The sequence below is a fragment of the Camelus bactrianus genome, chromosome 31 (assembly GCF_048773025.1).
Source record: "Camelus bactrianus isolate YW-2024 breed Bactrian camel chromosome 31, ASM4877302v1, whole genome shotgun sequence".
NCBI lineage: Eukaryota > Metazoa > Chordata > Mammalia > Artiodactyla > Camelidae > Camelus > Camelus bactrianus.
Genome location: NC_133569.1, coordinates 20,582,534 through 20,606,277, shown reverse-complemented (window position 1 = coordinate 20,606,277; position 23,744 = coordinate 20,582,534). Strand labels below are relative to the sequence as shown.

The window sequence follows — 23,744 nt, the reverse complement described above, 5'->3', positions numbered from 1 at the left end:
AGTTCTACCAAACATGTAAAAAAGATTTAAAACTTACTCTTCTCAAACTACTCTAAAGAATTGCAGAGGAAGGAAGACTTCTGAATTCATTCTATGAGGCCAGCATCAATCACCCTGATACCAAAACCAGAAAAAGATACAAAAAGAAAAGAAAAGAAAAGAAAAGAAAAGAAAAGAAAAGAAAAGAAAAGAAAAGAAAAATTAACAGTCCAATATCACTGATGAACATAGATGCAAAAATCCTCAACAAAATATTAGCAAACAGAATTCAACAACACATTGAAAGGATTGTACACCATGATCAAGTGTGATTTACCCCAGGGATGCAAGGATCTTTCAGTATCTGCAAATCAATCAGTGTGATACACCACATTAGCAAACTGAAGAATAAAAATCATATGATCATATCAATAGATGCAGAAGAAGCTTTTGACAAAATTCAACACCTATTTATGATAAAAAAAAAAAAACCCTCCAGAAACTGAGTATAGAGGGAACATACCTCAACACAATAAAGGTCATGTATGAGAAACCCACAACTAACAACATACTCAGTGGTGAAAAGCTGAAAGCATTTCATCTAAGATCAGGAAAAAGACAAGGATGCCCACCCAATCTTGTCAGTTTTACTCAATATAATATTGGAAGTCCCAGCAGCAGCAATCAGACAAGAAAAAATGCATATAAACGGTATCCAAATTGGAAGGGAAGAAGTAAAACTGTCACTGTTTGTATGTGACACGATACTATACATAGAAAATAAGGAAGCTGCCACCAAAAAACTGCTAGAGCTCATCAATGAATTAGGTAAATTTGCAGGAGACAAAATTAACATACAGAAGTCTGTTGCATTTCTATACACTAGTAACAAACTATCAGAAATAGAAATTAAGGAAACAATCCCATTTACGATCGCATCACAAAGAACAAAATACCTAGGAATAAACCTACCTAAGGAGGTAAAGACCTGTACTTGGGAAACTATAAGACACTGATGAAAGAAATCGAAGACAACACAAACAGACAGAAAGATATACCATGTACTTGGATTGGAAGAATATTGTTAAAATGACCATACTACCCAATGCAATAAACAGATTCAATGCATCCTTATCAAAAGTCCAATGCTATTTTTCCCCGAACTAGAACAAATAATTTTAAACTTTGTGTGGAAACATAAAAGACATGGAATAGTTAAAACAATCTTGAGAAAGATGAACACAGCTGTAGGAATCAGGCTCCCTGACTTCAGATAATACTACAAAGCTGCATTAATCAAAACAGTACAGTACTGGCATAAAAACAAACACATATTTCAACAGAATAGAATAGAGAGCCCAGAAAGAAACCCAAGCACTTATGGTCAATTAATCTATGACAGCAGAGGCAAAAATATACAATGGAGAAAAGACATTCTGAATAATAAGTGGTGCTGGGAAAACTGGACAGCTACATGTAAAAGAATGAAATAGAACATTCTTTAACACCACATACAAAAATAAACTAAAAATGGATTAAAGTTCAAATGAAGAACAGAAGCCATAAAACTCCTGGAGGAAAACATAAGCAGAACACAATTTGACATAATCTGTACCAATATTTTATTTAGATCTGTTGCCTAAAGCAAAGGAAATAAAAGCAAATATCAACAAATCGGTCCAAAATAAACTTAAAAGCTTTTGCACAGCAAAGGAAACTATCAATAAAACAAAAAGACAATCTACTGAATGAGAGAAAATATTTGCAAATGATATGACCAATAAGGAGTTAATACCCCACACATATAAGCAGCTCATACAATTCAGTGTCAAAAAAAAAAAAAAAAGAATCCAACAAACAACTCAACTTAAAAATGGGCAGAAGATCTGAACAGACATTTTTCCAAAGAGAAAATGCAGATGAAAAGATGCTCAAAATCACTAATCAGAGAAGTGCAAATCAAAACCATAATATCACCTCACATCTGTCAGAATGGCTATCATCAAAAAATCACAAATAACAAATGTTGGCAAGGATGTGGAGAAAAGGGAACCCTCATATACTGTTGGTGGGAATTGAAATTGGTACAGCCACTGTGGAAAACAGTACGGAAGTTCTTCAACAAACTAAAAATAGAACTACAATATGATCCAGCAATTCCACTCCTGGGTAAATATCTGAAGAAAACAAAAACACTAATTCTAAAAGATACATGCAATCCAGTGTTCATAGAAGCATTATTTACAACTGCCAAGGTGGAAAGCAACCTAAGTGTTCATCAACAGATGAACTGGAGGGAGGGTATAGCTCAAGTGGTAAAGTACATGCTTAGCATATACAAGGTCCTGGGTTCAAACCCCAGCAACTCCTCTAAAAATAAAACAATAAGTAAATCCAACTACCTTCCCCCCCAACAACAAAAATTGTGACTCTCTATATTCTACACCTGTAACATATACAATATTGTGCAAATGCAAAAGTAAGTGATACAAGAGCAAACCTGAAGTTTAAGACTTTGAGGCCATGTGAGAATGGAAACTAATACAATATTGTAAATCAACTATATTTCAATTTTTAAAAATGGAAAATTGCAAAAAAGAAGTATACCTTCCAATGGTAGAAAAGAAAAAAGAATTAGTATTCATGTTATGTCTTTCATGCAGAAGTCATATGCTTATAGAGGCATTAAGCTCCTCATATTGAAATCTGTACCCTAAAAAAGGTAGTTCTGGGGCTGAGATTCACAGACCACCAGAAGTGAGAAGGCCAATATAGGGCTGAGTCAGCCAACATTGAACACAGTCCATGAGCAAGATCTACTCTTCCTCCCTGCAACCAGGGCAGACACTGGGAGCAGGTCCCTGTCCTCCCTCCCCTGAGCACAGAAGGAACTGAAGGTTCACTAACAAGACCAGAAAAGGCATATGACATAGAGACTATGTGACGCCTCACATCTAACCCATGTCCCACCCTCCCCACCCAGGACCATAGATGAGCAGAGGAGGCCCAAGCATGACAGCCCAGTTCACGGACACTAGACAAAGGGCTGCATGTGGTTGCTACTTCTCTACTCATTTGTAAACATCTATCAATAATACCATTTGTCATTCTCTACTCACTTGTAAATATCAGTAATACCATTTGTCATTCTCTACTCATTTGTAAATATCAATAATACCATTTCATTCGATACTCATTTGTAAATATCTCTCAATAATACCATTTGTCATTCTCTACTCATTTGTAAATATCTCTCAATAATACCATTTGTCATTCTCTACTCATTTCTAAATATCAATAATACCATTTCATTCGATACTCATTTGTAAATATCTCTCAATAATACCATTTGTCATTCTCTACTCATTTGTAAACATCTACCAATAATACCATTTGTCATTCTCTACTCATTTGTAAACATCTACCAATAAATAATATAAATAATCCCACACCTACAAAATTGTCAGTTGGAAATGACAATTTTAGAAGTTGCTAGTCATCTAATCCTAGACAAAGTCAAACTGCATTTGAAGGAGAATTGATCCCACCAGTGCGCCCCATCCGATGGGCTTCTTCCTCTTCCCCCTTTGTATTTCTACTCATTTTATGCTTGCCTGCTCTCATTTAGGGAACCCATGTAGTCAACTCAGTTAAGTACATTTCCAAAAGCTTTTCCATGGCCATATAAATATTCACCAAAATATAAAAATAGAAAGATGTACATCACGTAATATTAAGCCATGGATGGATCCGACAATACCTAAAACAGAAGTAAAAAGTGTAATTCTATTAGGATGACAAAGTGCCCTGGACTGAATGACATCCTAAATCAACTCTTCGTATATATACAAACATAAATATCTATTAATAACTCAAATGCCATTTATCAATAACGTTTCATAAAAATTACTCCCATCTTATCAAAACTTTCCAGAACTTTTAAATCTGTTGTATATATCAGATGGTAGGCTTCCTTCAAGTATTGGTCAAGTACCGGCTGTTTGTTTCACGTTGATATTCAATCATGCTTTTACATTCTTTTACATTCAGGACACAGCAGAGCCTGCTTCACCTACTTCATAGACAAACTTTCCTGAGCCCACCAGGCAGTTCTGGATTTTCTCCTTTGCACATCTTTGCCCCAGTGTTTCTAAGGCGTCCAGCAGAGTGTTGATGGAGGCTTCCCGCCCCTTGCTGCTGAGCCAGGCCTCCAGCATTTGATACAAGGCATCCCGCGGGGCCCAGGCTTTGCCTCTGGCCATAAGAATCTCATTTTGTGTCAGGCCCATCTGCCTCATGAGCGCATCCCAGGAATCATAGGGCACGACGGTTGCAAAGTAATCGAAGAACATCCTCAGGCCTGGGTTGGGGGAAAGTCACAGAGGCAGTCAGGTGAGCTGGGACGGGATTCAGAAAGGGCAGAGGACCCTCCAGGAGGCCTAGACCCCAGGCTGGGACCCAAGGAGCTCCCCCTTCTGGTGAACCTGCTGCTCTGCGTCTCTGACCTGCTTCCCATCAGCAGAGAATCAGGCCACACTGCAGGGGCCTCACCTGTACCCAAGGCACTGCAGGGAGTCAAGGTCACCAGAGAATCCTGCCCTAAGGGAGGAACAAGGGCCCTGCTGGGAAGGGGGACAGAAGTCACAGAGGGAGAAGGCAGATTGTGTAGGAGACAGAGGGTGCCACAGACCAGACTGTGGGGCAACAGACCTCAGAGGAGGGCACCTGCCCTTCTCATGAGAGTAAGGGCTCCCGGCTGCCGCATCTGCTCTGTGGACAGAGCAAGGGCCTGGCGGTGGGAAGGTCTCTGGCCTCACACCCAGCTCGGCCTCACTGACTGACGCTGTGGGAGAGCTAGATGGGGACGAACAGACTCTGAGCAAGAATTTAACCCGTAAGATGGAGCCAACACCAAGCACGTCATAGGAGTGTACCGGGGATTCAGTGCAATGTGGGTGAAATGCAGTGCACACCACTGTCCATTGGTACATAAGGTGGGCACTGAATACAAGTTTATATTCTCTAACAGCTGCACTGAAAAAAGTAATATTAAATTCTAATTTTCATAAAATATGAATTCAATATATTCTAAAAATGTTCACTTCAATATGTAATCAGTATACAAAAAGTTGTTATTGAGACCTATTACATTTCTTTTTTTTTTTTTTTTTTACCAATTCTTTGAAATACAGTATCTAGTTATATGACAGCTCATCGAATTTGGCCTAGCCACAGGTCAGGTGCTCCACAGTCCCCTGGGGCCAGTGGGTGCCCTGCTGGGCAGCACAGTCCCTTAGGTGCCTCAGTGTGGGCGAACCTGGCCCGAGCAGCAAGGGAGAAGGGAGAAAAAGGGAAGGACTGGGAGGCGTTACAGGACAGAGGGGTGCAGAGGAGGGGAGAGATGGATTTAGAGTTCTGATGGTCCAGGAACAAGCTATCCCCTGCTGTGAGTTGCCCTAACAGCTATGGAGACGGCAGTTAGGACACTGTCCCTTCTCCCTCCATTCCTGCTCCACTGCCCTGAAAAAAAATACTCACCTTCAATGGAGTCCACATCATTTGCTGGAACAAGCATCCTCCTTCTCATCTGAGACTCTTTCGCTCCGGCTGCTTCCTGTAAAATACAGTGGAGAACAGCCTTGGTCTTAGTCAGGGGTCCTGGATTTCAGAACTGAGCCCATTAACCAGCCCACTGTCTGACCTGGGCAGCCACCTTCCCTCCTGGGTCCCTATAGAGATGAAGGAACCTCCCACCCTGAACAGTTCACAGGCTCCTATCCTCATGGAAGGAAATTTTCCCTGCAGTAATGCTCACTTCTTAATTGTCTGCTCAGCTTTGACAATTCTATACAGCTGAGTAAACATAATCCATCCAAGACAAGGAATGTTCCTCCTCTAAACCTTGTCCCTTCTGGCCCTTCTAGTCCTTTCCCACCCACTGCATCAGGAGATAAGCACTCCCTCCCAGGCTTTACGTGACTCAGATGAAGAGTATTTACAAAGGCACTTTGGAAAATCTGAAGTAAGTGTTTATTCCGTGTATGTGAAGGTGCTTTGGTCAATGGCAATGTATCATATCGGTAGTGTAAATAAGGGAATGACAGCATCTGATGGTCTCCATGGAGACTGGAAAGGCATTCTGTAGAATTAAAGATGAATTCTGACTTTTACAAAATACCTAAAAATAGGAGGCTGCATCCATAATGATAAAATTTTTTAAATGAAAACAAGCATCAACATGGTTCCTAATGGTGCAATACTGTAGGCGTTCACAACGAAATCAAACGAACACTAAAATATCTGCCTTCTCTAAGCATCTTTGAACATTATAAGTTCTGGACCATGCAGCCAGCAAGATGTAAAGCAAAAATAAGGCAGGAATAGTGGAGGGGACAGAAACTATAATTATTTTAATATGAATGTATATTTAAAAACTCTAAGGTTTAAGCTACAATATTTAAAAATGAATGCATGCCTTAATGAATGTTAAAAAACATATCAGAAACAATATATTAGAAAATGGCATTATAGGAGGAGCTAACCATTAAAAGTAACAAGACATGTGAGATAGAAAGAAACATGTTTGACAAAAAATAGGCATAATTTATCTGAAGAACTCAAATCTTAACTGAGTCACAATAAAAAACCTTTGAGTTGAAATGCTATTTCCTTTTTAAAAACTATTTTTATTGAGTTATACTTGATTTACAGTATTAAATTAGTCTCAGGTGGACAACATAGTGATTCAAAATTTTTATAGATTATTCTCCATTTAAATTTATTATAAATTATAGAATAGCCAAAGCATTACTGAAGAGAAAGAAAGAGGCTGAAGGAATAACTCTCCCAGACTTCAGACAATACTATAGAGCTACAGTCATCAAGACAGCATGGTCTTGGTACAAAAACAGTCATATAGACCAATGGAACAGAATAGAGAGCCCAGAAATGAACCCACAAACTTTTGGTCAACTAACCTTCAACAAAGGAGGCAAGATTATACAATGGAATAAAGACAGTCTCTTCCGCAAATGGTGTTGGGAAAACTGGACAGCAGCATGTAAAGCAATGAAGCTAGAACACTCCCTTACACCATACACAAAATTAAAGTTATTATAAAATATTGTTCTATATTCCTGTGGTATACAATCTTTTTTTGTAAAGATTTATTTTGTACATAGTAGCTTGTATGTCTTAATCCCGTACCCCTGTTTTGCCCTTCCCACCTTCCCCTTCCCTCCTGGTAACCACCAGCTTGTTCTCTGTATCTGTGAGTCTCTTTCTGTTTTGTTACATGTATGTTTTTTATTTTTTAGATTCCACATAGAAGTGATAACATACAGTATTTATCTTTCTCTGTCGGATGATTCACTAAGTGAATACCCTCCAAGTCCATCTGTGTTGCTGCAAATAGCAAAACTTGATTCTTTTTTATGGCTGAGTAGTATTACATTCTATATATATACACACTACATCTGCTTTATCCGTTCAACTGTTGATTCCTTTCTACTTAGATTGCTTTCCATCTTGGCAATTGTGAATAATGCTGCTATGAACACTGGAGTACGTGTATCCTTTAGAATTAGTGTTTTTGTTTTCTTCAGATATTTACCCAGGAGTGGAATTGCTGGATCATATTGTAGTTCTAATTTTAGTTTGTTGAGGAACCTCCATACTCTTTTCCACAGTGGCTGCACCAATTTCCATTCCCACCAACAGTACATGAGGGTTCCCTTTTCTCCACATCCTTGCCAACATTTGCTATTTGTGATTTTTTGATGATAGCCATTCTGATAGATGTGAGGTGATATTATGGTTTTGATTTGCGTTTCTCTGATTAGTGATTTTGAGCATCTTTTCATCTGCATTTTCTCTTTGGAAAAATGTCTATTCAGACCTTCTGCCCATTTTTAAATTGAGGTGTTTGTTGGTTTTTTTTTTTTCTTCTGATACTGAATTGCATGAGCTGCTTGTATGTGTGGGGTATTAACTCCTTATTGGTCATATCACTTGCAAATATTTTTTCCCACTCAGTAGGTTGTCTTTTTGTTTTATTGGTGGTTTCTTTTGCTGTGCAAAAGCTTTTAAATTTAATTTGGACCTATTTTTTGATATTTGGGGAGGTAATTAGGTTTATTTATTTTTAGAGTAGGTAGTGGGGATCGAACCCAGGACCTTGTGTATGCTAAGCAGGCATTCTACCACTAAGCTATACCCTCCCCTCTTATGATCAGCTATTTGGACTAAGATTTGTTTTCATACATGTTCAATAAATTTAATACTATTATTACTATGGGGAATGGCTTACTATGTTATTTCAGAACTATGCAGTGGAATATTATGCAGCCCTCAATAAATCATTCAACAAATATGCGAGTGCCCACTGCCTGTTCTAGACTGAGGATAAAGTGAGAACTGGACAGATAAAAAATAGGGTTACGTTGTATAGAGCTGACAGTCTACCACAGCAGAGGTGGGCTCCCTTCCCCCTTCAGGACCCTGATTTCTTTCCCTCCATCACCAATTCCCCATGGGATAGGAGATCTGACCGGCATCGGCCTTTCCCTCTATCTCCCACACTCCCAGGCAAGCAGGGGGGCCGTCACATACTCACCAGCAGACGCTCTGCTTCCCCTGGGGACTGCACCATAACACATGTCAGGTTGGCCTGCTCTTGATCTTCTGTCTCCTGCTCAGAGACCAGAGTGGACAGTGATTCTCTGTTGATCAGCATGTTGTTGCGAGCATTGTCTAGAGGCTCAGGCCCTCTTGGGGGATGTGAGCGCCAGAAAAAGACCTTGGGAAGGCAAAGAGCTGACTCAGGAGTCCATACCACACACCCATCCAGGGTCATGGGGAACATGGTGTACCTCTCATGCTGTATCCCTCCCCCAGGTGGGCACAGACAGCACACTCAGGAATCTACTGCTGGTACCAGGACCCTGGTGCTGTGCTAAGCGGGGTTTAGCACCCCTGCCTGACACCCCCATGCCCCAGGGTCCAGGGTTATGGGTACGGGTGTCCCACAGGCAGTAAGAAGGACAGGGCTGGCACTGCCAAAAAGCCTATGGGCTGCTCAAATGGACTAGTTGCTCTCCTACAGTCAGCCCAGAGTCCCCAGGCCACTTAGAGAGCCAGGAGCCACAGCACAGCACAGAATGGGAACCGTGTCCACCCAGGGCCTTGTTTTGGATGGGAAGCAGTATCTGAGGGCCTGATATCACCAGGTCCTGGAGAAACCAACTCACTTTTTCCATGCACTTGGGGTTCACTCCACAACCTAGATGAGAAGAGAAACCAACTCACTTTTTCCATGCACTTGTGGTCCACTCCACAAACTTAGCAGTGTGAAGGCCCTCTTACAGAACCTCCCTCCCCAGGGACAGTGCCAGGGACAGGATGTGGGCTATGGCTCAGACAATGAACAAGGAGCCCCAGACCTGGTGACAAGGAGGGGTCCATTCCAACTCTGGGGAACCCCCAGGGAGGGAGAAGAGAAGGGGCAGAAAGGAGTTAAATAAAACACATGTAAAATCTCTGTTGGATTCAGCTGAACAAAGCTGTAGAAGCCCTCCTGACCCTCTCCTCCTGACTCCTGTCACCCAGTCATGGTGCTCACCTCTCTGCCCTGGCTGGGGGCCCTGAAGACATTAAGAACTGGCCGTGACCCCCTGGACTTGGCCAGGAGGACGGGGGACCCAGCAGCCAAGATGGGGGACTGATGTGATCCTGGCACCCACAGGAGCAGGTGAGGTGGGAGGTGGACGGGTATCACAGGGAACAAGATCAGAGCCAGGCCAGGAAGAACGGGAGGACTGGGGAGATGAAAGAGGGGGCCAGGGTCTCCCGTTCCTTCCGGGTACTACACCTTGAGGGATGAACTTCCGGAAACAATATGCAGCCATCAGCACCAGCACCAGCACCAGCAGGGCAAAGGCAGTTTCAATTCCAGGCACCAGCTGTGAATTGCCTGAAGAGGGAGAAGGAGTGGTGGGCGGTCCCGGGCTCATGGTCTTTGGCTTTCCAGGAACCAGGGCCTCCCCATTGGCCTGGGTACCTAATTTTTGGTCCACACACTGGAGGTCACTCCAGGGCGTACAGCGCTTGGCCACAATCATTCCATCGGGGCACCTAGGTACAGACACAGGGAGGACATGGAGGGGCTCTGTCAGGGAAAGCTGGCCAGATGGGGACAAACAGGGAGCAAACTCCCACCCAGTGTCCCCTGACAAGACAGTGGAGGAGGGACAGGCTTCTCCTGTCTGCAGGGTCGGGTCCCTCACTCCCCCGTGTTGGGTGGGAGAAGGATCTGGGCTTGCGCACTTCTGCTCTGAGGGCTCCGGCTGAGTGTGCTGAGCTGCCCCTTCAGGAGCTGGGTCTTCTCTGCAAGGCCTGCACTGGACCTCCCTGGGCTGCAGGGGGAGCCCGGGTGAGGGGCCTAATACAGGTCAAGGGTCAGAAGGGTTTGGGCACAGGCTGAGCCTCATCCTCCAGTCCAGCTTTAACACAAGGACCCTCTTGTCCTCCACCTTTGACTCTTCCTACCAATCACAGCCAACACTGGAGCGTCACAGAAGACCTAACTCCTACCGGTCCCTAAATCTCCAAATAGGAAAGATTCAGGTCTTATTGAGGGAACAAGGGCTGGATGTGAGGTCAGCTGAGTGGCCCAGGGCTTTCTGGGAACCTTGAAGGAGCTACATGCTGGGTCTCATCTGACTTGGTTGTGGCTACATTTGTCTTCATGTGTCCTTTCCTGCATGTAAAAAATACTAAAACATCCATTTATGAATGAACGGTTATACAGATGAATATAAGCCTGGCTGCATTCTGCTCATTTTTTCCCTCTCGTATAAAAAGAAACTAAAACTTTTCATGGGCCATTGACAGCATCATGGACCCTAAGCAATGGCACACTGTACCCGATAGAAAAGTCAACCTGGCCAAAGGGAAACCCACTTGAGAAGGTGTGGGAAGGTGTAGGGGGCAGTGCGGGGATCAGCAGATGGACGAGGAGGGGCTGCTGTAGGCTCAGGAGACCCCGCAGGCACAGGGAAGCCCCAAGGCTCCCACATCTCACCCGGTGCTGCACTTCTGGCAGAACTCAGGGGAGTCTTCTCCATGGAAAGTGCCAGCTCTGCACTGACACTGTGTGTCCTTAGTTATGGTACAAGGAGTACTCTCTTCTTCACCTGAAGACAAAGGATAAGGTTTGGGGATATGTTTCCCCTGCGTGACCCTCAGCCGTTCTTCACCAACCAAACACCCACCCGCTCAGCTCTCATCAGTCCAGTGTAGCTTTCAGGGTCAAATTCGGCAGCTACACATGAGGGGCACATAAAGGACAGCCACTGCTCACCTGTCACCAATACTCAGAGGCATAAAAAAAGGACCATGGTACATTATTTAATGCATTAGGACAGGGAGGGAAATCTTTTAGCTCACAGGTCGGTAGGAAAGGTGGGGGATAATCTGAGAGACCCTCGATGGAGAGGAACCCGAGGGTCACCTCCCAAAACATAGCTCTGCTGGAGAGGCCGAGGGGCCCAAATTTGTGAAGGCTTAGAGAGGCCGAGCCCCTGCCAGGAGCACAGAGCACAGGACTAACAGGGGCCTGGCCCAGGACCAGACCCACGTCACAGCTCAAACCTAGCACTTTTCCACTTGGCCAGGCCTCGTCTTATGCTGTAACTATACAGATACCACCCCTCCCCCATCAAGGGGCAGATCATTTTCCCACCACTTTCATCTGCTGATTTAAAAGATTTACCTGCTGTATGGCATGTGGTGTAAAAATAATTTGTTTTTATTTTATTGGCCTAAGACATAATCATAAAACAGGGTATGATGAAGCCCAGGAAGGACGGGAACCGGAATCCAGGTGTCCCGATCCCATGTTGGATACAATTCCCACACCATCACTCCTGCACTGGGTCCCATGTTCCATACCTGATTTACAGGTTGTACACGGTAAGCAGGAAGGGAGCACATTCCAGTGAGTGGTAAACTCCACTCCATTTGCACAGGGTGTACAATTGTTTCCATCTGCTGATACATGGTATCCTGAAAAGGGAGAGAAAATCTGGTGAATGAATCCCTACAGGATTCCCAGAGGCAGGCAGTGGTGACTGGGGGGCTCCTCTTTTGGCCATGAGTGGAACCCAAATGGGGAAATTCATTCTACCTGTTGTCGGTCAGTTGATCAATTCTGCATCTACTATACACCCTTGACTAGCATTGCAACAGAAATATATTACAAGTCAGAAAGACTTAGAAGAGCTGAAGGAAGGAGGTCCAATTAATTTTAATAATGTATTTAAATCAATATATTCAAATATGTATGTATATGCATGACTGGGACATTGTGCTGTACACCAGAAACTGACACATTGTAACTGACTGTACTTCAATTACAAAAATCAATATATTCAAAATAATATCAGTTAAGCTCATAATAAGCATAAGACATTCAGATGCTTTACATTAGTTTTTCAAAGTACGTCTTAGAATCCTGGGAATATTTCTGCCTTCCATCACTCAGTATCTGGAGGGGCCATATGTCAAGTGCTCAATAGTCACATGGACATAGTGACTACAAAACTGGACAGTGTCACCAGGTCCCTGGAGAGTCACAGAAGAAAGTCCTAATCCTTGCCCTCAACGAGCTCCAGGTCAATGGAACACACAAGATCGGAAATAATGAGACAATCACAGACAAGCCTTCAATTAAAGCTCTTGCTACGCTCCTGGTAAATGGAAGGAAAAATGGTTCCTGTATGTTGAGTCAAAGAATAACCCTAAGTAAAGGTGGCTTTGCCCTGGGAAAAAGAGGTATTTTCCAGGCACTGGCCTGAGAACTTGCAGGAGCTGTCATTACCTGGGAGCCCATGTCCTGAGTCATACAAAGATTGTGTTTGGTTTATTTCACTTAGCACAGTGTTTTTGAGGTTCAGCCATGCTGCAATGTGTCAGAATTTCACTCTTTTTTAAAAAAGGCTAAATAATAATCCCTTGCATGTATATAAGACATTTCGTTTATCTATTCACGCATCAGTGGACACTTGGGCTGCTTCCACTTCTTGGCTATGGTAAATAACTTTGCTATGAATAAAGGTGTGCAAATATTTCTTTGAGACCTTGCTTTCAATCCGTTTAGATATATACCCAGAAGCAGGATTGCTAAATCATACGGTATTTCTATTTTTTAGTATCTTTGAGGCACCATCATACTGTTTTTCCACAGCAGCTGCATCATTTTACAATCTCACCAACAGCACACAACGGTTCCAATTCTGCACATCGTCACCAACCTTTATTTTCTGTATTATTGATAGTGCCATCAAATGGGTACGAGGTAGTATCTCATCATGGTTTTATTTTTAGTCTGCATTTTTCTGATGGTTAGTGATCTTGAGCATCTTTTCATATGGTTCCTGGCCATTTGTATATCATCTGTGGAGAAATGTCTATTCAAGTCGGTTACCCGTTTTTAAGTTGGGATGTCCGTCTTTTGTTGTTGAGCTGTAGGATTGATTTATATATTCTAGGTATCAAACCTTATCAGTTACTTGATTCACCAATATTTTCTCACATTCTGTTGATCGTTTCTTTTGCTGCAGAGATTTAAATTTTGATGTAGTTCGATATACCTTTTTTTTTTTTTGCTTTAAATATGACACTATGCTTTAGTGTCATATTTTTAAAAACCCATTGCCAAGCCTAAGGCCATCAAGAACTGCCCGTCTATTTTCTTCTAAAAGTTTTATAGTTTCAATACTTACATTTTTGATTTGAATCATTTTCAGTTACTTTTTGTATCTAGTGTAAGGTAACAGCCCAGCTGCATTCATTGCATGTTTGCTATCCAGTTTCTCCAGCACTGTTAGTTGAAGAGACTACTCTTTTCCCATTGAATGGTCTTGAATATCAAAACTCAATTGACCATAGATATAAGGGTTTATGTCCAGTCTCTTAATTCTATTCCACTGGTCTATATGTCTAATCATTATGCCAATACCACACAGCTTGGATTACTGTACTTGGAAATCAGGAAATATAAGTCTCTCAACTTTGTTTTTCTTTTTGAACATTGTTTTCGATACTGTGGGTCCCCTGGAATTTCATACAAATTTGAAGATGGTTTCTTTCATTTCTGAAATTACACCACTGAGATTTTGATAAAGAGTGCATTGAATGTGCATATTGTTCCAGGTGATACTGTCATTATAACAGCAATGTCTCACAACCTATGAAGATGGAAAGTCTTCCTGTTTAGGCCTTTTAAAATTTTTTCAGCAATATTTTGCAGTTTTCACTGTAAAAGTCTTATGCCTCCTTGTTACATTTAGTCTTATTCTTAAGTATTTTATCCTTTTTAGGCCATTGTAAATGGCATTGTTTTCTTAATTTCCCTTTGGAATTGTTTATTGGCAGTGCACAGAAATAGAACTGTTCTGTATGTGTTTATCTTATTAGTTGAAACAGGTTAGAATTCATTTGTCAGTTCTAACAGATTTTTGCAGGGAGGGACTCTCTCTGCTTCCTGGACCAAGATGTCTGTTTCCTTTTCTAGGTTAGGGAAGTTTTCAACTATTATGACTTTAAATACATTTTCTGCTCCTCTCTCTCTCTTTCTTGTCTCCTTCTGGGACCCCTACAGACTTCCAGTTGTGAAATAAAAGAGCAATTATGACATATTCAGTGTGGGGAATATAGTCAATAATTATGGAATACATTTGTATGGGGACAGATTTATGGTGATCTTTTTGAAATTCATAGAAATATCAAAATAACCATGTTATGTAACAAGAACCAACATAGTGTTGTGGGTCAATTATACTTCAAAATCAAACCAATAAAGTCAGAGGGAAAAAAATTAGAGTTATGGTTACTAGACGTGGCTGGTAGAGGAAGGGGAATTGGATGAAAGCAGTCGAAAGGTACAAAGTTCTACTTATATATCAAATAAGTACTAGGGATATAATATACAACATGATAAATATAATTAACACTGCTGTATGTTATATATGAAAGTCGTTAAGAGAGTAAATCCTAAGAGTTCTCATCACAAGGAAAAAATGTTTTTTCTACTCCCAATTTTTATCTATGTGCGATGATGAAAGTTCACTTACTGTGGTAGTCATTTCTTGATGTATGTAAACTTAAACAGTGATATCAATTATATCTCAATCATACTGAAAGAAAAAAATGAAGAACTCATTCCAAGACAAATGAATTCTTCAAAATAAAAAAAAAGAAGAAATTGGAAAGTGAAAAAAATGTTCTCCTGTCTCTTATAAAACTATTGTGACTTTAAATCTACTTTGTTCATAAGATAGCCATCCTACTTCTCTTTTGGTGCCATATCTTTTTCCATCCACTACTTTCGACCTCTTTGTGTCTCTGCATCACTAGATGGGCTGAAATGGCAAAACTGAGCAGGCAGAATAATATCAAAACTTAATGGACATGAAGATAAGGCTATTAAAATCATCCAGTCTGAGGAGCAGAAACAAGAAGAATGATTTAAAAAAAAATAGCGCCTGAGGGACCTGTGGGACACCACCAAGCGCACCCATGTGCACATCATGGAAGTCCCGGCACATTTTCCTTCAATTTGATACGAAATTCGTTCTGTGTATCCAAGGAACTCAATGAGCTCCCAAGCAGGATCAAATTTTAAAGAGATCCACCCAGAAACCTATAGTCAACAGGACAAAAGGCACATATGCAAGCAGAGAATCTTTAAAACAGCACCAAAGAGATGGATGTGCTGATGTCGCTCTCTCCCACGCCGGCCGCCCTAAGTCGCTCCAGACGAGGGACGACGTTCGCAGGCCTCTCTCCTCCCAGCCTTCCCGCTGGTGGTGGGTGGAAGGCAGGGGTGCGGAAACCCGCCCCACAGCGCTCTCCCGCCCTCTGCCTCACCGCGTCGGCGGGCCGGGGTCCTCTGACCCAGCGGACACGCTCGCTCGGCTCCTGTGTCTCGCGAGAGAACCCCCCCCCCCGCCGTGGGGGCTGGGGAAGCGCCCCGACGCCACCGCCCCTCCCGCGCCTTTGTCGCGCTAACGCGTCTCGCCAGACCCTCGGATGTTTCCTGGAGGCGCTCAGGGTCGTCCCTCGGGTGCCTGAGGCCGAGCGGTGGCCTCGTTTCCTGTTCCCAACAAGCCTGTGGGGAATCCGCTGCGGTGCTGCGCCTGTGAGCAGCTCTCCTGCGGGGTCGAGACGGTAAGGGAGGCAGGCCGGTCCCCCTTGTGGGGACAGGTGCCTCGACGTGGCCGTCCTCACTGCGTGCGGGGAGCGGGGGGCTGACTTGGCTGGGCGTGTGCCGTGCGTCCCCCCTCGCTGGGGTTGCACGCGGGCGTGTGGCGGGTCGGGCGATGCGAAGGGGGCGCTGTCAGACTTCTCAGGCACGCTCCCTCCTGAGGCAAACCGACGAGCCTGAGGGAGCGCAGGCTTTTCCCCGCCTTCATGGCGAACACTCCCGTTAGCCAGCGCAGGCACTGGCTTCTGAAGCGCCTCCATGGGCCCGGCGGGGAGACAGTGGGTGGGGGACGACGCGCCCTCGGTGAGAAAGCGTTCTCTAGCGACCCGAGAGGGAGCCTTGGCGTCCCAGACCCCCGAGCCGCCGCTCCGCAAAGCGCTCAGTTGCCACCGGTGCGACTGCCACCGCGTGTGGGCAGAACCCCTCGCCTTCGCGGGGCGGCTACGCGGCCCCAGCTGGCTGGCCCGGGGGAGGGTGCCGCGGGCTGGGCAGGCGTCCGGCGCGGGGCCGTGCGTGCGCCGTGCCCCCGTCGTGAGCCAAGGTGGCAGGACGCCTCGCCCCACTCCCTCGGCCCTGCGGCCGTGAGCAGTGGTCCCGCCTGCCCTCTTCCCCGGTCGGGCTGCCTCGCTCTCGAGCGTTTTCCCGGGAGGTGAGGCCCCGGGACGGACCACATCTTTCCGGATAGTTGTAGGTGGATGGATGGACGGATTAGGTAGACGGATCCTCTGTGGCTCGAGGGTGGTGGCTGAGGCCGGCGGTGTCCCAGGCCTCGCGGGAGCGCCCTCGTGTCTGTGGCGGTGGGATCCCATGCTTGTCTTCTTGATGGCCTGATAAAGCGTGAGCCCTCGGCAGCGCCAGCGCCAGGGCCGGCGCCAGCCTTGCGTCCTGGCCCTCTCCCTACGTGCGCGCCGCCCCTCCTGGTCAGTGCTTGCCCTCTCCCGCAGAACAGGTGATTGCTGACGCCTCTCCCGTTTGGGACCGAAAGGACCTCGCCTTGTGCGGGTGTCTCCCCGGATCGCCACGACCAGCGGCGGCCCCGGCGAAGCGCTCTCTGGCTAGATGGAGGGCTCGGCGCGGTAGTGGCGGAGGGTTGGGGGGTCGCGGTCTTCCATACGTGTGCGGGAGAGAGTTCTCGCAGGCCTGTCGCGACTCTGCTGTGTCAGCGATGGTCACGATCCCCGCGGGGGTGCCCTGGGGGCCGAGGAAGGTCGTCGGCATCTTAGGTGCTACGGGACCACCCTTGAGCTGGAGGCCTCTGGCGGTGAGACCTTGTGTCGTGCCCGGGCGGCCGGCTTGCGTCCGGGTTGTTTCCGCGACCCCCTCCGCCACCGCTTTTCCAGCCCCTGGACGCCAGCCGTGTCTCATTTCCCTTCTCTCCGTCTGTCTGTCCCGTTTGCAGATCCCAGGGCCGGGTCTCCGTGCGTCTTGTTTCTCCGGCCCAACGTGACCCACCTCCGTGTCTGTCACCGCCGTCTGACAGCAGGTGGCGTTGCGTGTGGGCGAAGGACCGCAGTCCCCCACAGCGCCTGGCTCAGGCGCGCTTGATGCTGACTGGCCTCAATGGCTGCGCCGCCCGTCGGCCCGGAACTGGCGGCCTGACCAGGTCGGGCTCCACGCGACTCCCGGGTGCCTGGCCTTGCTTTCTTGCGGTCATGGGTGCCAAGCGGGGGTACTCCCCAGCGCCCCTCCAAGCCTCCCTGGCACCGTCAGCGGTCCTCGCCTCTCGGATGAGGCGGGCCAAGGGGCCCGGGTGTTCGCCTCCCCCACTTCCGCGCGCCTGTGGGAACCGCGGCAGCGCTGCAAGCCAGGCACTGCGCTTCCTCGGGGGAACCTCAGCGGCTCTCCTGGTCTGGCTAGTGAGAGCGCACTCTCCTACCTAGTTGATCCTGCCAGTAGCACATGCTTGTCTCAAAGATTAAGCCAAACATGTCTATGTACGCAGGGCTGGTAAAGGGAAAGTGCAAGTGGCTCCTTAAATCAGTTATGGTTCCTTTGATCGCTCCCTCCTCTCCTACATAGATAAGTAGATAACTGCTAATTCTAGAGCGAATATATATGCGGAGGGCCTCCAACCCCCTTCGCTGGAGGGACCTGCCAGCATTTATTAGATCAAAACCAACTTGGCCAGCCTGGAGGGCAGGTGGGGAGGGGAAGAGGGTTTGGTGATTCTAGATAACCTCTGGCCTCTCAAACCCCACCCCACCGGTGGCTTCGACCCATTACAACATTGCCCTATTTAGGACTGAGTAGATAATGAATGGCCTACCATGGTGAGCACGGGTGATGGGAAATAAGGGTTTTATTTCAGAGAGAGAGTCTAAGAAAAGGCTACCACGTCTAAGGAAGGCAGCACATTACCCACTTCTGACTTACGAGGTAGTTACAAGAAAAAGTTAAAAGAAAAGAAAAAAAAAAAAAACCCGCACGTAAGCCATGATTCAACACATGCAAGGGGTTTCTCAATAACGTTATTAACTGCTTTCTCATTAGAAATCGTGGACACCAGAAGGCTGTGGAGGGACACAATTTTTAAGAATGAAGAAGAAATTAAGACATTCCCAGATAAACAAAGCTTATAGAGTACATTACTAGTAGACCTGCCCTATGAGGAGTACTAAAGGGAATCCTTCAGGTTGAAATGAAATGACATTAGGCAGTAGTTCAAAGCCATATGAAGAAATAAAGATTCTGGAAACCAAAAGAAAGATATTGCATACAGAAATAAAATATTGGAAATGGTAACTATATAGATACCAGTATATCTTAGTCTATTTCAGCTGCTCTCACAAAATATCATAGACTGGGTGGCTTAACAACAGACTTTAATGAACAGTTTGAGAGGCTGGGAAGTCCAACAACAAGGTGTTAGGAAGGTATGGAATGACCGTGGATAGTTGTAAGCTTAACCACTACAGCTGCAGCACAAACGTAGTTTCATTACTTAAGCAAATTTGCACATCCTCTGTTACGTGATACGCAGCTGGTGATGTGGCTAATGCTTTTTCCTCCGTATCTGTGAGTAGAGACCACCAGCCAGCAAGTCCAGCAATATACCTTCACTGTCCTACCTCTGAGGTACATCAACTATCCAGCCCTATGTCACAATACAGTTGACAAGATCTTGATGGCCTTTCCCTTCTACGAGGTATCACACTGGGTCATTACTTTGATGACTTCATGCTGATTGGACCGAGTGAGCAAGGAGTAGTAAGTACTTGAGATTTCCTGGTAAGACATTTGCATGTCAGAGAACAGGAAAAAAATCCAACAAAAATTCAGAGGCCTTCTACATCACTGAAATGTCTAGGGGCCCAATGGCATGTCGAGATATCCTTTCTAAGGCAAAGGATAAGATGTTGCATCTGGCTCCCCCTACAACCGAGAAAAAGGTACAGGGCCTAAGCCAGCCTGTTTCAGTTTTAGAGGCAACGTATTCCTCATTTTGATGTGTTATTCCCGCCCATTACTGAATGACCCAAAAAGCTGCTAATTGTGAGTGGTGCCCAGAAGAAGAGAAGGCTGTGCAACAGGTCCAGGCTGCTGTACTAGCTACTCTGCCGTTTGGCTCATCTGGTCCCAGCAGACCCAGGGGAGACTGACGTCTCAGCACAGATAGGGATGCTGTTAGGAGCTTTTCACAGGTCCCTACAGCTGAATCTCAGTGCAGGTTCTTAGAATTTTGGAGCAAGACCCTGCCATTCTCTGTAACAAACTACTCTCCTTTTGAGAGACAGATTTTGGCTAGCTACTGGGAATGAGTAGATAATGAATGGTTAACCATAAGCCACCAAGTTACCACGTGGCTTGCGCTGCCCGTCATGCACTAAGTGTTATCTGACCCACAAAGCCATAAAGTTGGGCACGCAAAGTAGCACCCCATTATTAAATGGAAGTGCCACGTACGAGAGTGGGCTCAAGCAGGCCTTCAAGTGAGTTACATGAAGAAGTGCCTGAATGCTCCCAAATTCCCATGGCCCTCACTCCTGGTTCGCCACCTTTTCTCCTGCAGCCTGTACCTATGGCCTCGTGGGGAGTTCCTTATCATGATAGCGTTAAATGTACCTTATCAGTAATAGTGTTAAATTTAAATACTTACAACTCTCCAATTAAAAGGCAGAGATGGTCAGGATGGAGAAAAACAAAAACAAAACCATAATCCTTCTACACACTGTCCATGAGTCTCCTGATTTATTTCATCAATACTGAAATATACTCTAAAAGCTCTATCTTGTGGAAACCTTAGTTAATAACATGGTATCATGATAACAGTTTATATCAATGATAAAAATGTGGTTATTTAATAATGGTGCTGGGGCAACTAAGAAGCTGCTCGGAAACAATGAAATGTCTTCCTTATTCTCTTATAAGAAAATACAATCTGGGTGAATCAATGACTTACTTATAAAATTAATTACCCACAAAACTACTGCAAATATATATGAGAAAATTTTCACACAAGTTTATAAAGAGAAAAGATTATCTGAGTATCTCCCTAGGCCTTCCTAATCTGCCTATGGCTCTGCTCACAGCACTATTCAGGCCCACCCATGTTGTCCCTACAACAGGTGCCTGAAGCCCTTGGCGTTTACAGTTTTGATTATGTGTTTGTTTGGGGCTAAGCTCTTCCCTCTCCCCATCCTGAAACTTTGAAAAGCCCACATTAACATAGATTGGAAAGGCACTGGGGCCCTTCCTGTGATGTGGATGGAAATGCAAATTCTTCAAAGGATTTTAAGCACCCCAGGGTACTACTCTTGCTAGCTGTGGAATCCTTTGCAGAAGAGCAATTCCTAATTCACCCAATTTGGGGAGAAAGAAACACGTTGTGCAGAGCAAAAACCCCAGTCAACCACCCTGCCAGGCATTAGCTGCCTTTCCCAGGACTCGGGACTTGCAGAACCATATGGAACACAGACATCACACCAGGTAGAACAAACAGGGGTGCACTTCACAGACATGCCCTGGAAGGCTCTCCACCTGCTTCTAGTCTTGCCTCCTTTCAACCCAAGAGTATGCACTTATCCCATTTGTCCTCTGTGTGAAACAAGCCTAGTCCCTTCGGTCCTCTGCCTAAAATTTTTCAGAGATGTCTCTCACACACAAAATAAAACCCATGCCCACTCCATGGTGTTTAGGGCTATGTGTGGTCTGCTCCCAGCTGTCCCTGTGACCTCTTCAGCCTCCATTCACTGCCGCTGCCCCTGGCTTTGCTCAAACAAGCCCAGCCCTGCCCCCTGGGTCAGTAGTTCCTGGGTGTCCTCTCAGAAGCACTGTCCCTGGCTCTCTACACCAGAGAGTTGCTCTCTGCATCAGAGTCACCATCCCCAAGAGGCCTTGTCAACCTCATCTCTGTCCCACCCATCACTCAGTTGTCCTCATGCTTCCTATCTCATCTCTCTGACTGTCACGTTTGTCCCTCTGTCTGGGTACCATCCCAGGAGGAGAGCTCCAGGAGGGCATGGGCCTCATGCCCACCAGTAGCACAGTGCCTGGCACACAGAAGGCTTCCAGTAAATACCAGTGAAATAAGAACCAGGAACTGCAGGAATCAGAAGGCCAGAAAGATGGGGAGACAAAGGTAGAATAAGGGTTGGAGATCAGTCTTAGAATTTACCTGGTGGACACAACTCCCAGAAGCTGCGCCTCCATCCCTGTGGGGCAGCTAATTGTTGGTGAACTCTGTCCTGCCCTGTGGGCATGGCTGAGGCAGCTGCAGCCTATGGGGACAAAGCAGGGATAGGCATGAGTGGCTTCCAGACCCTCACCCCACTCAGAATCCATCACACATTCATTTCACCTCACCTCCAAAACTAAGCAGAAGTTCCACCTTTCTCCCAGATCCAAACGCTTATATAGTCTTTTGTATTCATGGTTGTACCTTCATGATTTGGAGCTAGCTAAGTAATGTACACTTGAAAAACTCTTCTTTATCCTTTTCTCTTATTATAAAACATGTTTATTCTAGAAAATATCAACAGATAGAGTTTTGATAAGAATACAAAAATATATATGTGATCCCTTCATCTTAGAAATAGCATCCATTAATATTTTGTCTCATTTAGTTCCACTGTTTCACCATATGTGTGAATATTCTCTTTCTCTTACACAGACACACATGGTAATGAGGATTATATAATATACAAACTTTAAAAAAGGATATAGAATCAAACATTAAATAATTTTTTTGCGCAAATGTTGATTAAATAATGAATTTCTAATTTAAGATGCCTCAGACATCTAAACCAATGGAATAAAACAGATAGCCCAGAAATAAACTGTTCCATATATGGTCAAATGACTTTTGGCAAGGGGTACCAAAACCATGTAATAAGGAAGGACAATCTTTTCAATAAATGATTTTATGAAAACTGGATATCCATATGTAAAAATATGAACGGGACCCCTACTTTACATCATATACAAAAATTAACTCAAAATTTATCACAGGTCTAAACATAAGAGTGAAAACTACAAAACATTTAGGAAAAAACATGAGGCAGTTCTTCATGACCTGGGATTTGGCAATAACTTCTTGAACATGACACAAAACCACAGGCAACATAAAAAAAAAAGATAAATTGTGCTAATATGGAAATTTAAAACTTTTGTGTATCAAAGAAACACAACATAGTGAAAGTACAACCCATATACTCGGAGAACTATTTGCAAATCATGTATCTGATAAAAGGTTAATATCCAGAATATATAAGGAACTCCTATAACATAGAAATAACAACAATAACCCAGTTTCAATAATGGGCAAAAGATTTGAATAGGTATTTTTCTGAAGAAGGTACTAGAATATATATGAAAAGATACTATATTATATATGAGCAAATGTTGGCAAAGATGTGGAGAAATTGGAAGCCTTGGGCACTGTTGGTGGCAATGTGTTATGATGCAGCCCCTATGGAAAAGAATTTCCATAAAATTTGGAGGTTTCTCAAAAAATTAAAATAGAATTAGTATATGATTTAGCAATTTCATTTCTAGCATATATCCGTAAGAATTGAAAGCAGGGTCATGAAGGCATATTTGTACACCTATGTTAATAGCAACATTATTCACAATAGCCAAAAGGTGGAAGTAACCCAAATGTCTAGCACTGGATTAATTGATAAACAAAATGTGGTGTATACGTAAGATGGAATATTAGTCACTTTAAAAAAGAAGGAAATTCTGGCACTTGCTACAACAATGGGTCAATCGTGAAGACATTATGCTAAGCGAAATAAGCCAGTCACAAAAATACTGTATGATTCCACTTATGTGGGGTCCCCAGGGTAGTCAAATTCATAGAGAAAGTAGAATGGGCATTGCCAGGGGCTGGGGAGAGGGGAAAATTTGGAGGTTACTCTTTAACGGATAGACAGTTTCAGTTTTGCCAAACGAAAATAGTTCTAGAGATTGGTTGCACAACAATGAGAATGTAGTTAATGCTACCGAACCATACACTGAAAAATGGTTAAGATGGAGAATTTTATGCGATGTATATTTTACT

General features: G+C 44.4%; 1 protein-coding gene across 2 annotated transcripts in view; it reads right to left on the bottom strand.

Annotated features, from left to right (window-relative positions):
* Positions 1-1,577: 1,577 nt before the first annotated feature.
* Positions 1,578-23,744, bottom strand: part of LOC105069037 (tumor necrosis factor receptor superfamily member 10A-like) — a 33,301-nt gene continuing 11,134 nt past the window's right edge. Inside the window, exons 2-10 of one of the 2 annotated variants that reach the window (XM_074355636.1) lie at positions 21,858-21,960; positions 11,929-12,042; positions 11,060-11,171; positions 10,037-10,110; positions 9,848-9,949; positions 9,228-9,259; positions 8,594-8,776; positions 5,518-5,593; positions 1,578-4,339 (exon numbers count right to left, since the gene is read on the bottom strand). In XM_074355636.1, coding sequence (XP_074211737.1) covers positions 4,026-4,339; positions 5,518-5,593; positions 8,594-8,776; positions 9,228-9,259; positions 9,848-9,949; positions 10,037-10,110; positions 11,060-11,171; positions 11,929-12,042; positions 21,858-21,960 — 1,110 coding nt within the window. In that variant the 3' untranslated portion in view covers positions 1,578-4,025. Of the gene's footprint in view, positions 4,340-5,517; positions 5,594-8,593; positions 8,777-9,227; positions 9,260-9,847; positions 10,111-11,059; positions 11,172-11,928; positions 12,043-21,857; positions 21,961-23,744 lie in introns of both variants that reach the window. The other variant, XM_074355635.1, reaches the window with a different exon arrangement.